Source organism: Tupaia chinensis, unplaced genomic scaffold, assembly GCF_000334495.1.
Source record: "Tupaia chinensis unplaced genomic scaffold, TupChi_1.0 Scaffold000212_1, whole genome shotgun sequence".
NCBI classification, from domain to species: domain Eukaryota; kingdom Metazoa; phylum Chordata; class Mammalia; order Scandentia; family Tupaiidae; genus Tupaia; species Tupaia belangeri.
In genome coordinates this window covers 3734518-3747570 of record NW_006159687.1, presented here as the reverse complement: position 1 = coordinate 3747570, position 13053 = coordinate 3734518, and the positions used below count along the sequence as shown (strand labels likewise).

The 13053-nt window shown below is 41.7% G+C and overlaps 1 protein-coding gene across 2 annotated transcripts in view; it reads right to left on the bottom strand.

Moving 5' to 3' along the window:
- Positions 1-12976, bottom strand: part of KLHL24 (kelch like family member 24) — a 56887-nt gene extending 43911 nt beyond the window's left edge. Inside the window, exons 1-3 of one of the 2 annotated variants that reach the window (XM_006147381.3) lie at positions 12602-12976; positions 6472-6526; positions 1179-2159 (exon numbers count right to left, since the gene is read on the bottom strand). In XM_006147381.3, the coding sequence (XP_006147443.1) occupies positions 1179-2098 (920 nt within the window). In that variant the 5' untranslated portion in view covers positions 2099-2159; positions 6472-6526; positions 12602-12976. The remainder of the gene's footprint in view (positions 1-1178; positions 2160-6471; positions 6527-12601) is intronic. The other variant, XM_006147382.3, reaches the window with a different exon arrangement.
- Between the last annotated feature and the right edge of the window lie 77 nt (positions 12977-13053).

Genomic DNA, 13053 nt, shown 5'->3' with positions numbered 1-13053 from the left:
TATATATGTATGTGCATATATGTGTGTGTATATATGAGGCTATAAGCATGTGTATATATGTATGTATGTGCATATATATGTGTGTGTATATGAGACTATAAGCATGTGTGTATATATGTGCATATATGTGTGTATATGAGACTATAAGCATGTGTATATATGTATGTATGTGCATATATATGTGTGTGTATATGAAACTATAAGCATGTGTATATATATGACTATTACGCATGCAGTCATATATAATTATATATCTAGTCACACACACAGTCACACCGCAATCTCTTCTTCTCCATTTCTCCTTTCAGAATTTTGGGCATGCACACACATATCTGGTATGTTTGTTTTACTGGACCACAGTACAGCATACAAAATAATAGTAGCTAATAGTTAAGCACTTTCTATGAACCAAGTATTATGCTAGGTACTTAGGGATTATGCCTTTGATAGTTCCAATGAAAACTTGTGAAATAAACTCTATCATCATTCTCATTTTACATACTGAGGAAACTTAAATCTTGCAATCTCCAAACTAGTATAGACTGTGAATCTTAATCATTTTCCAAAACAATGACACCCAAAATCAAACCTAAAACTATTCTGTACTATGCTATATAGAAACTTATAGAAAAAAATGAAGGTGGAATACCAAAAATAAAAACACTGGTTTTACAACGTGAATGTACTTAACACTATTGAACTGTATGAATAAAAATGGTTTAAAGATAGTAAATTTTATGTTTTTTATATTACAAAAAAATTCACTAAAATTTTTTGCAATATCTTTGACAGCTCAGAATATCAGTAACAAAAAATGCTATTGCTGACTCTAGTCTTTACTAAGAGAGACCATCTAATACTTTTTATATAATCCAAATATTAATGACTAATATTACTCTTAGTATTAAGAATACTTTCAGGAGTTTTAAATATTTTTTTAAAATTATTTTATTTACCTTTATTTCTTTATTTTAATTTGACCAGAGAGGGATAGAGCAAGAAAGAGAGACTGAGAGGTAAAGTGAGAAAGCAAGCTGCCAGGTCAGGGACTCAAACCGTATTCCGCCATGTGAGAGCCCAGCACCCTTAACCACCATGCTACCTGCTGGCCCCAAGGAGTTTAAGTATTTTTTAAAACAAAACCTTTTGTTAGCTCTACTTGTAAACAGTCTTCTCACCTGCGTGGCCTAGTCCTTGGGGACATCATTTCATTCCCAAGAATGTGGTACCGTCTTGCTTCATGTAACAACTGGTAACACTCAGGAGAATTCTGGATCAATTGGTCCACCTCAACTGTTTGAACAAAATAGTTGGGATGCAACAGAGGGAGTCTCACATGTGTCAGGAGCTCATGTAACAGTGGTCTTCGCAGATCCACAGCACGATAGACCCAACGCATGACGGCTTCAAAAACCATCTCCTCTTTACCAATAACAAGTTCGTCACTGCAAATATAATCGATAAGTTCATCTTTATCAAGCTCAAGAAATTCTTCATGCTGGGACACATCCTCAAAAGTCTGTAATGCAAAAGTTTTGCATTTTGTGAAGAGTGTTTTGAGTGAATGGGTATCAGCAAAGCGCTGGATTCCCAAGCAATTACAAGGGTCAAGCTGCTCCTCCAAGAACTTGGCACACGCATCCCGAAGAACACTGATCTGAAAGAGGCTTGATGTTTCAAAGAGATACTGTACATTCTCTGTGGTGATCTTCACCTTCCCAGTATAGACATACTGCAGAAAGCACTCCATGGCTTCAGCTAAGATCCCATTGATCTCGACCAGCATTTCTCGGCTTTCCCTGTGGTCGTTGCAAAACATAGCTCTGAAGTAGCTACTGCACGCCGAAAGCACAGCTCGATGGCAGGGGAATTCTCTTCCTTCCACACAAATGATAACATCTGTGAATAAGCGGCTGTCTCGGAATTCATTAAATATCTGCAGTATGTTTTCAGCATGGGATGATCCTGAAGAGAAGTCGAAAAACTCACGGCCTGTCAGAGATTTGGGGTCCATTTCAAAAACTTTGCGCTTAGTTGCTGGGGAATCACGCACCCCGAGATCCTCTCTGTTCAGTCTGCGTCCCAGTATTAGTACCATTGTTACATCAGTTGACTATATAGTTGTCGAGAAATGCCTGTTAGAGATCTTCTTTACGTGGCTAAAAGTAAAAGAAAAAAGGCAACAGTTCAGTATGTAAAGAATTCAGTATTCGAATGGCGTAATTCCATGCTGATATAAACACTACAACAGCATCACATAATTAACGAATTTCATAGAGTCTAAAGCATTATTTCATTTTGATAAAAATTAATAAACAAAAATCTGCACATGTATAATTAGAATATTAGGGGTAATCTGCACTAGCATTCCATAAACCCCCTAGCTGAAAAGGTCCTACGTACTTCGTGAATTACTAATAACCTTCCGTCTACCCTTTCGTGCTGGGTTTCATACAACGGACTATATAGAATTAAGTCAGAATGGTATAAAACACAGAATTTGACTTCAATCAGAATCCTAAGGTACTTTTTAATCTTAATATAACACTGCTAGAGGGGACCAGCATTTAGCGTAATGGCTATGTCGCTGGACTCCCACGTAGCCGACCGCGGTTCACGTCCCGGACCCGGTGGCTTAAAACTCACGCAGGGTGTGTGTGCGTGCGTGCCCAAGATCCTGAGAGGAGAATGGAGGAGAAGGGATTGCGGCGTGACCATCCCCCCTGGGGGGTGATTACTCGCTTTCTGTCTCTCTCTCTCTCTGTCTGTCTGGCGAGCACACGCGCCCTATAGCAAAAACCTCTCCAAAAAAAAAAAAAAAAAAAAAGTAACACTGCTAGAGAGAAATTGAGCTGTATCAGCAGCCTTTTAAAATATGTATATTAAGATATGTATACTGTGGGACCAGCCCATAGCATAATGGCTATGTCGCTGGACTCCAATGTAGTCGACCATGGTTCGAGTCCCAGATCCGGTGGCTTACACTCACGCCGTGCGCGTATGCGTGCCCAAGATCCTGAGAGGAGAATGGAGGAGAAGGGGCTGCAGCATGGCCATGCCCTAACCCCCAGGGGGTGATTTCTCGCTTTCTGTCTCTCTGGGTAGCACATGCGCCCTACAGTAAAAACCTCTCCAAAAAAAGAAAGAAAAAAAAAAGGTATGTATATTGTTTGACCAGCAAGATCCTTTTTGCAGTCTTTTGAAGAAAATAGGAATTAGGACTATGTAGGATTTACTATTTACTAAGGAGATTTATCGCGGTTCAATGCTCAAAACAACCAAAACGCTCTAACCATAGAGGACGGGTTAAAGCACAACACATTTTCAGGATGTAACAGTCTGTGCAACTATTACAAATTAGATAGCTATTTAATGACATGAGGTATTAACACACAGCAACCGAAAGAGCAGATCACAAAACATGTGCTAGCACAAATATTCATGAATCTGTGCACCTAGAAATAGAAAACGGAAAGTGTGCAAGCTAAATGTTAAGTGACCTCTTTGCCTTCTCTGTTTCCACCCAATCTCCATTATAAATGTGTAGCGCTTTATGTAAAAACATAAATTAAATGCATGTTATCTAGACTTTGGTCCCTTTCACTAATAAAAAATATCCCCTAGAACACCTCAAAAATGACACGTAACTAAAGACTTGAGGTACTGGGCTACAGACATCAATTCTCTTTTCTTTGGTTTCTGCCATAGGGCAAGTATGTCCCTCAGAGACAGCCGCAGTGAGAGGGAAAGTGAGAACTCAGCCTCCTCCCCGCGGGATGATTTCTCTGCAATCCCTTCTCTCCCACTCTCCTCCTGGGATTGTGGTACAAATGCACACACACCTGGTGTGATTTTCAAACTGCTAGGTCTGGAACTCAAACATAGTCGACCATATGGAAGTCCAGCACCTTAACCATCATGCCACCTGCTGGCCCCCATTAATTCTCTCTTCATGTTAATTTTAAGGGCGTTCTAGGGAACCAGCAGTTAGCATAATGGCTATGTCACTGGACTCCCACGTAGTCGACAGCGGTTCACGTCCCGGACCCAGTGGCTTAAAACTCACACCGGGCTCGTGTACGTGCGTGCCCAAGATCCCGAGAGGAGAATGGAGGAGAAGGGATTGCGGCGTGGCCATCCCCCCCGGGGGGTGATTTCTCGCTTTCTGTCTCTATGTCTCTGTCTGTCTGGCGAGTGCACGTGCCCTATAGTGAAAAACCTCTCCGAAAAAATAAAAAAATTTTAAGGGAATTCTTCTATTCTTTTCACCTTTCCAGAGGTTAGTACATGACACAAAATGTTAGTAATTGGTTTAAGAGCACTCAAAATCTCATCTCCACACTCAGAAACTCATAAACATCCCTTCCAAAGAGCCCAATTTCTTCCTTAAGATTTCGACAGTCAGGGACCAGCAGTTAGCATAATGGCTATGTCGCTGGACTCCTACGTAGTCGACCGCGGTTCAAGTCACAGAGTCGGTGGCTTAAACTCACACCGGGCACGTGTGCATGCGTGCCCAAGATCCTGAGAGGAGAACGGAGAAGAAGGGATTGTGGCATGGCCATCCCCCTGGGGGGTGATTTCTTGCTTTCTGTCTCTCTATCTCTTTCTGGCTTTCTGGCATGCACACGCGCCCTATAGCAAAAACCTCTCAACAACAACAAAAGAAAAAAACCCCAAGAAGCAGTTCATTCTATTACATATTCTTCTGTGTTGTTTTGTTATTTATTATCTCTGTCCTCTTAATCACTCTAATGCCCGAGATATTTTATTTCCAGTATCACTAGATATTTCCAGCTTTCATGAAGTACCTCACAGCATTAAATTTTGTAGCTTCCAGCACCACTACCACCAAGCATTTCAGTATGTGCCTTCTAACGTCAAGATCCTGAGCCAGGCCTAAGGTTTACAGAAAGTAAGATATTGCTGTTAAAGATAGAGTTGTGATAACCCATATTTGCAAAGAGATGGATAACAATGAACGTCCACGGGCACTACGCCACACAGGTTCCTCTTTCAACTGCATGGATTCTTTGTTTAGCCTCTTCATATAAAGTAGCACGCACCTAAGCTCCCTGAAGTGTAAGCGACAGCATTCTCCCTGGGCAGAGGTATGCCATGCTATTCTGATTGCTCAGGGAAAAGGACTTGGACAGCACAAGAATCTAAAGATCCCTAGAAGCCTGCATTCCATACAGAATCCTCTCTCTTCCATTCCTCTCACTATCCCCCGGTTCTGCAAGGACAGCCAGAAAAGTTCAAGTCGTGTCATCAGTGACGTGGGAGAAACACTAACGTGAAATAGGCACTGTTTTCATCTGTGATCACTAGGTGGTGGTCCAGAGGTAGTCTACTAATACCCACAAGTCTTAACAGGCTGCAGAGGGCTACAATGCTCTTTGGTCTCCTCTAAGAAAACTGCAAAAACTGAGGAAGATCGTGGAAATCTGCCGGTTCTATCTAGAGGAACTGGTGGATAAAAAGTGTGCTTAGACTGTCATGTCAATGAATAGCTGCCAAAATGATATAGTTTGTCTAGAAAGTCCACTATTCCCCTTTTTCTTTTTTTCCTTTTTTTAAAGAATTATTTCATTTAAATTTATTTATCTATTATTTATCTATCTGTCTATCTATCTATTATTTATTTTGATTTGAGCAGAGTGGGATAGAGTGAGAGAAAAAGAGAGTGAGAGAGCAAGCTGTCAGGTCTGGGACTTAAACCATGGTCAGCCATGTGGAAGTGTCCAGCACCTTAACCAACACACTACCTGCTGCCCCCCCCTTTATTTTGAGATTTTTGCTATAGGGCAGGTGAGCTTGCCAGAGATACAGAGAGAGATAGAGACAAAAAGCAAGAAATCACTCCCCGGGGGGATGGCCACACCATAGCTCCTTCTCTTCTCGGGATTTTAGGCAGGCACACACACACACTCAGCATGAGTTTAACTCACAGGGTTTGGGACTTGAACTGCACTCGCCTACATGGGAATCCAGAGACATAACCATTACACCATCTACTGACCCCGTTTTCTTACCTTTTTAAGAGTTTTATTCCTAGAGTTACACTCTCACTTTAAGCAAATGACCTTTTTAAAGAGTTTTTCAGTTAAGGGTACTAGAGCGTTTATTCCCAACCGCAGAACTCATAAATGTAGACCTAGTGTCTGATGGCTAAGTAGATTAAAAATGACGTTTTTGGCCTGTGTCCCCCCAAAAATGAATAGAGATAACCCATTTTAGTATCTCAAAGACTGGAGGAAAAAATGCCAATGGGGGACTAAGGCTCTAAGGAAGGAGTGGGGACGTGACTTCGTACCAGAATGACTGACACTCTACCTTCCTCGGTGATGGTAAGGATAGGGTTGTTCCTTATTACTCTGACTGGCTTACGTGAGCCCTGGTTAAGGAAAGAGAAGTGGTCTAGATTCTCTAATAATAATGTTCGGATAGTTACAAATATTGTAAGTATACCTTTGCAGCATTTGCTTGATCAAAGCTCAAAGTATCTGTGTTTTAAGTTCCACACCTAAAATAAATGGAGAGTAGCAACACATAAATCAGACAGATACTGGTCAGTTCATATTCAGGCGCCATTATTTACTAGTAGGTGGAAGGATTTTCAGTGAATTCATTTTAGACTGTAAGTTTACTTTTGCATAGAAAATCACTAATTAATATTACTTACTTAAAGTAAATTCATCATTTGTTACGTTACCTATACATATTTTCTTATCAAAATTCTTAACAAGTTCTCCCTTTGCTCATGATAGAGCCTACGCATTTATTCCATAAGTGAATGCAAGGCAGAGAGAGAAACAGCAGCATTTTTCATGGGTCTGGTCAGGCTGTGACCCCCTGTGCGTGGGCATGTTTCAGGTCAGCCACGCAGGGCTTCAAACTGCAGTTGCTGTGTGGGATCCAACTTCTCCTGGGCAGAGCAGACAGCCAGCCCCCCAAATCCTTGAAAACTGTATCCTGCAGCAGTATTTTTTGAGGGAAAGATAAGTAAACAGAAGTCTTCAAAAAGTTCATCGAAATGTTCATGGATGGGACCAGCAGATGGCATAATGGTTATATCACTAGACTTCCACATAGTCGACCATGGTTCAAGTCCCAGATCCAGTGGCTTAAAAGTGATGCCAGGTAGGTGCGTGTGTGTGTGCCCAAAATCCCAAGAGAAGAGTGGAGGGGAAGGGACTGTGGCATGGCCATCCATCCTGGGGCGGTGATTTCTCGCTTTCAGTCTCTCTGGTGAGAGAATGTGGCCTATAGCAAAAAACCTCTCTCTCTTAAAAAAAAAAAAGTTCATGGACAATCCATATTATGAGAAAACTATACATGGATTTCAATTCTTTTATTTTTTGCACCAAAATAAACTTGAACTCTAATTCTATTTTTCATGAACCTTTTGGACCCCCTTCATATTCATGTCAACAACAGGTTAATGGTGACACTGGGTTAAAAAATATAGACCCTGTGCTAATCCTGTGCTGGATATCTGAAGTCTCTAGACAGCAACATTTTATCCAAGTTGGAGGCCACTAAAAAATTCTGAGTTGATCTGTCAGTACTGTTCTAAGTAAACAGTTTAGTCATTATGTATCAGATAACTATGGAGTCAATTTGAGAAAAATCACAAGGATTCTTGCTAATTCAGACAAAAACAATCCATTTTTAAAAATTAGTAGTTATCGGGGTCAGCAGGTGGCATGGTGGTTAAGGTACTGGACGCCCACGTGGCTGACCACGGACCTGGTGGCTTGCTTTCTCCCTCCCTCCTCTCCACCGCATCTCTCTCTGGTGAGCACACATGCTCTATAGAAAAATTTAAAATAATAACAAAGAAATCTTTAAAAACTACTAGTTATTTAGATTTTATATATAGAATCTCTAAGCTTATCAAATAATAATTTTTATTGATAAATACACACACTGTATATGTTGTTGAACTTTAGAGACTCTGCCTACGGAAGCCAGCTAATTCAGCACAGTTCCCTTCTTTCCTTTCTTTTTTGATGGAAGGGCAAGAGAGGAATGCTTAAGAGAAAATACAAGAACCTTGAGCTGTGCACAGAAGAGCAATAGTATTTAAATACAAGTCTGCTTTCTGGCTCAGATAAATAGAACTTGCAAATTCCTTTTTTTAAAAGAACCATTTATTTAATTTAATATATTCATTCATTTATTTAATTTGGCCAGAGAAAGACAGACACAGAGAAGGAAAGTGAGAAAGGAAGCCACCAGATCTGGGACTCAAACTGTGGTTGGCCATGTGGGAGTATCCAGTGCCTTAACCGCCATGCCACCTTCTGGCCCTTAGAATTTCTAAATTCTTAGCAAGTTTAGGCAAATTCAGAAATGATCCTCAAACAAAATATAAACTACTAATGTTTTTACATACATACCCAACCTGGATTGTGCCAACCATGAGGTGAACGCTATGTTTTCTTACTTTCAGAAGTCAGTCTAATTTATGTGTACTCTCAGTAAAGGACATTTCAGTGGGGTCAAATCTGGGGGGCTGTTAGTTCTAGGTAAGCGTTCCTTCCCAATAAGGAATAAAACCCTAACCCTGTGAAGGGATTCAAGTCAATTCAAGGAACTAGAGAGAGCCTAGTCTGTTTCTGGCATTGGGATCACAAAAACTGGATTCATATCCAATTTCTGACTCTGTGGGATTGACTAAAATTAGAACTGAACAAGAACTTCAGGACTGACAACCATGGTTCGAATGCTGGACCTGGTGGCTTAAACTCACACCGGGCACATGTACATTCATGGAAAAGGTAAGACCCTTCGCCTGGGCATTTTCTGCAGAATTTGTAGGTGATACTTACCAACCTACTTGGTCAGGGCAGGGATAGAAGAGTTCAGGGTACAAGTCTGAAGCAGACTTACAGCTTCAGAATTAACCTATAGTGGGGACCAGCAGTTAGCGTAATGGCTATGTCACTGGACTCTCATGTAGTTGACTGCGGTCCGAGTCCCAGACCTGGTGGTTTACACTCACGCTGGGCATGTGTGTGTGCGTGCCCAAGATCCCGAATGGAGAATGGAGGAGAAGACACTGGAACGTGGTCATCCCCCCGGGGGGTGATTTCTCACTTTCTAACTCTCTGTCTTTCTGGCGAGCGCATGCACCTTATAGCAAAAACCTCTCCAAAACACAAACAAGAAAAAGAATTGACCTATAGTGTAGCTATACTGTAAAAAGCTTATTTTGTCCCTTGGAATGCAGGAATCCAAAACAAAGAGATTACTATTGGCCTTAAAGATATTAATAGTATGGGTAGAGCAGTAGCTTCTAAAGGCCAATCACACCAGAAACAGGAATCCAGCAACACCCCAAGCAGCATAGCCCCTACATGAATCACCACGTTATGGTCTATCTTACTCCATTCCTCAGATTTAACTCTGAGTGAAGAACACAGCCGAGACAAGGAAGGTTAACTCAGAAGCGATTTCTCTTTAAAGTTACGTAATAACTCAAAAGAAGGAAAACCAAAAAATAATTGAACATAGTAAATCTTTTTTTTTTTTTTTAAATCACCAGGTACATTTTTTTTGGGGGGGAGGGGGTTTGCTATAGGGCGCATGCGCTCACCAGAAAAACAGAGACAGACAGAAAGTGAGAAATCACCCCCCAGGGGGATGGCCACGCAGCAATTCCTTCTCCTCTGTTCTCCTCTTGGGATCTTGGGCACACATGCACGTGCACCCGGCGTGAGTTTAAGCCACCGGGTCTGGGACTCAAAATGTGGTTGACTACATGGGAGTCCAGTGACATAACCATTACACCAACTGCTGTTCCCGAACACTGATAGTTTCTATAAATGTCGCATTTTCACCATACTGTCTCAAAAGCTGACTTATTTATTTGATAACCACTTTTTTTTTTTTTTGGTGAGGTTTTTGCTATAGGGCATGTGCGCTCGCCAGACAGACAGAGACAGAAAGAGAGAGAGAAAGCGAGAAATCATCCCCCAGGGGGGATGGCCACGCCGCAATCCCTTCTCCTCCATTCTCCTCTTGGGATCTTGGGCACACATGCACGTGCACCCGGCGTGAGTTTAAGCCACCGGGTCTGGGACTCAAAATGTGGTTGACTACATGGGAGTCCAGCGACATAGCCATTACGCTAACTGCTGGTCTCTATTTGATAACCACTTTTAAAAGATCATAAATTTGTGCTGTTCAATTTTCAATTTAAAGCTTTAATATGAAGCAGTGGTTCTTTTTTTTTTTTTTTTTAAGAGAGCTTTTTTACTATAGGGCACACGTGCTCTCCAGATAGGCCGAGAGAGACAGAAAGCAAGAAATCACCCCCCAGGGGGAATGGCCACGCTGCAATCCCTTCTCCTCCGTTCTCCTCTCAGGATCCTGAAAACGCATGCACATGCGCCCACCTTGAGTTTTAAGCCAGCGGGTCCGGGACACAAACCGCGGTCAACCACATGGGAGTCCAGCGACATAGCCATTACACTAACTGTTGGTCCCTGAAGAAGTGGTTCTTGAATCAAGTTTTGCAAACATAATATTTAAAGTCCAGTGTTCCAGCTATTTTCAACATTTCCAAGTTCCTTTTTAAAAAAGAATTTATTTTAATTTCATTTATTCATTCATTTATTTAAATTTGACGAGAGAGAGAGAGAAAGCCACCAGGTCCAGGACTCCAACAGTGGTCGGCTATGTGGGAGTGTTTGGCACCTTAACCACCACGTACCTGCTGGTCCCCCGAAGTTCCTTTTTAAAATTTGCTATGGAGTGCATGAGCTCACTGGAAAGAAACAGAGAGAGAGAGAGAGAGAGAGAGAGAGAGAAAGCATCTCCCCAACCCCTGCAAGATGGTCACACCACATTGTGGAATCCAGCCATCTTAACTACCATTCCACTAGCCTACCCATTTCCGATTTCTTAATGAAACCACAACTGTATTTATACTAATCATAAGATATCAGAAACCGGGGCTAGCAGGTGCATCGTGGTTAAGGGTGCTGGACTCTCACATGGCCAACTGCGGTTTGAGTCCTGGACCTGGTTGCTTGCCTTCTCATTTTCTCTCTTTCCTCTCTCTCTCTCTGGTAAATTAAAATAATAATAAAAAATGTTATATAATTTTAAAAAAAAGATATCAGAAACCAAGCAAAACATTAAATTTCTTTGATTAGAAGTACAGTAACCAAGGGCCAGCAGGTGGCATGGTGGTTAAGGGTGCTAAATTCCCACATGGCCGAACATGGTTTGAGTCCCAGACCTGGTTGCTTGCTTTCTCATTTTCCCTTTCTCTCGGCCTCTCTCTGGTCAAATTAAAAGATAATGATAACAAATGGAATTAAATAAATATTTATTTTTTTAAAAAGTGGTACAGCAGCCAGTGTTTATCCCGTGTTTACTAGAATCTCGAATAGACAATACACTATATAACTTCAATTGACCAGAGAGAGAAATGAAAGAGGTATCTGCAGATGAAAAATGCAGAACGGGGTCAGTGGGGTGGAGTGGTGGTTGAGGTGGCTTGGTCCTACACGGCCAACTCCATGGTTTGATCCTGGAACTGAAAGCTTGAGAACCATGCCAGGTGCATGGGCATGCATGCCAAAATCCCAAGGAGAATGAGGAGAAGGGATTGTGGGGTGGCCATCCTCCCTTGGGGATGTTTTCTCTCTCTCTCTCTCTCCGTCTCTCTGGTGAGTGTGTGTGGCCTATAGCAGATTAAAGGAAAAACATTTAGGAGAGCTTAAATATGCCAGACTAGGGATCAACAGGTAGCGTGGTGGTTAAGGCGCTGGACAGTCCTACATGGCCGACCACGGTTTGAATCCTGGACCTGGTGGCTTGCTTTCTCACTTTCTCTCTCTCTGTGTCTCTCTCTGGTCAAATTAAAATGAATGAATAAATGAATGAATGAATAAATAAATAAATCTTAAAAAACAAAAACAAGTATGTCAGACTAGACAATAGAACTTAAACACAACATTCTTCTAAATCACACACAAAAAGAATTTTTTTTTTTAGAGAGATTTTTGCTATAGGGTAGGTGCACTTGCCAGAGAGATAGACAGAGACAGAAAGCAAGAAATCACCACCCAGGGGGGCTGGCCATGCCACAATCCCTTCTCCATTTTCCTCTCAGGATCTTGGGCACGCACGCACACACAGCTGGCATTAGTTTAAGCCGCCAGGTCTGGGACTCGAACGGCGTCGACTATGTGGGAGTTCAGTGACATAACCATTACGTTATCTGCTGGTCCCCACAAAAGAATTTTCAAAAAACTTCTCCCCAGCATTTCTCTCCCTTGCCGTAAAACTTCTGGCTACTGGTATTCTCCAGTCTAGAAAGGGGGGCAGGAAAGTCTTCATGTCAGACCTCACAACTGGCATAGCAAGCTGCCCTACTGACTCTACTCACATGTCTCACCAGCTCTGACATGTAAACATGATTTGGTTTTACCCCGCTAACATGTAGTGCCTTTGAAGTATTTAATATAGTGTATCATTTCAAAATCGAAAAAATTATAGATATAAAACTATTTACTTTTTCTGTTAGCCAAATTGGCTTCAATTCTTTTATCAGAATTAATTAAATCTACAAGGACATTACCAGGTGCTCTGTCACCTGACGAAGTTTGAGATCCAGTATTCTAGATGACTTCCTCTATGTAAACGTCACTTTGAGTCACAGACTCTTTCTTCCCCCTAATAAAATAGAGAGAGAGAGGATGGGTGGGAGGGAGGAGGAAAGAGGAAGAGTATTTCTAAAAAGTTAAGTGTCTCTGGCAGGTTCTGGCTGGTGGGAGACTCTTCTTAGCCTCCCAGTTAGCTAGGATTATGGGCATGTCCAGCTTGGTCGGTGGTCCGGGAGGTGAAACCAGGCCTGCCGTACTATCCCACCCCACGCTTGTATCACCCAGCCGGGCCAAGTCAGCGATTCTGATTTACCTCAGGGGTGACACAAATGATTAAAAAGATCTTTAAGTTACCTCAGTAAAGAGTAAAGCCTGATCATCTTTTTTTTTTTTTTTTTTTTTTTTTTGAAAGATTTTTACTTCTATG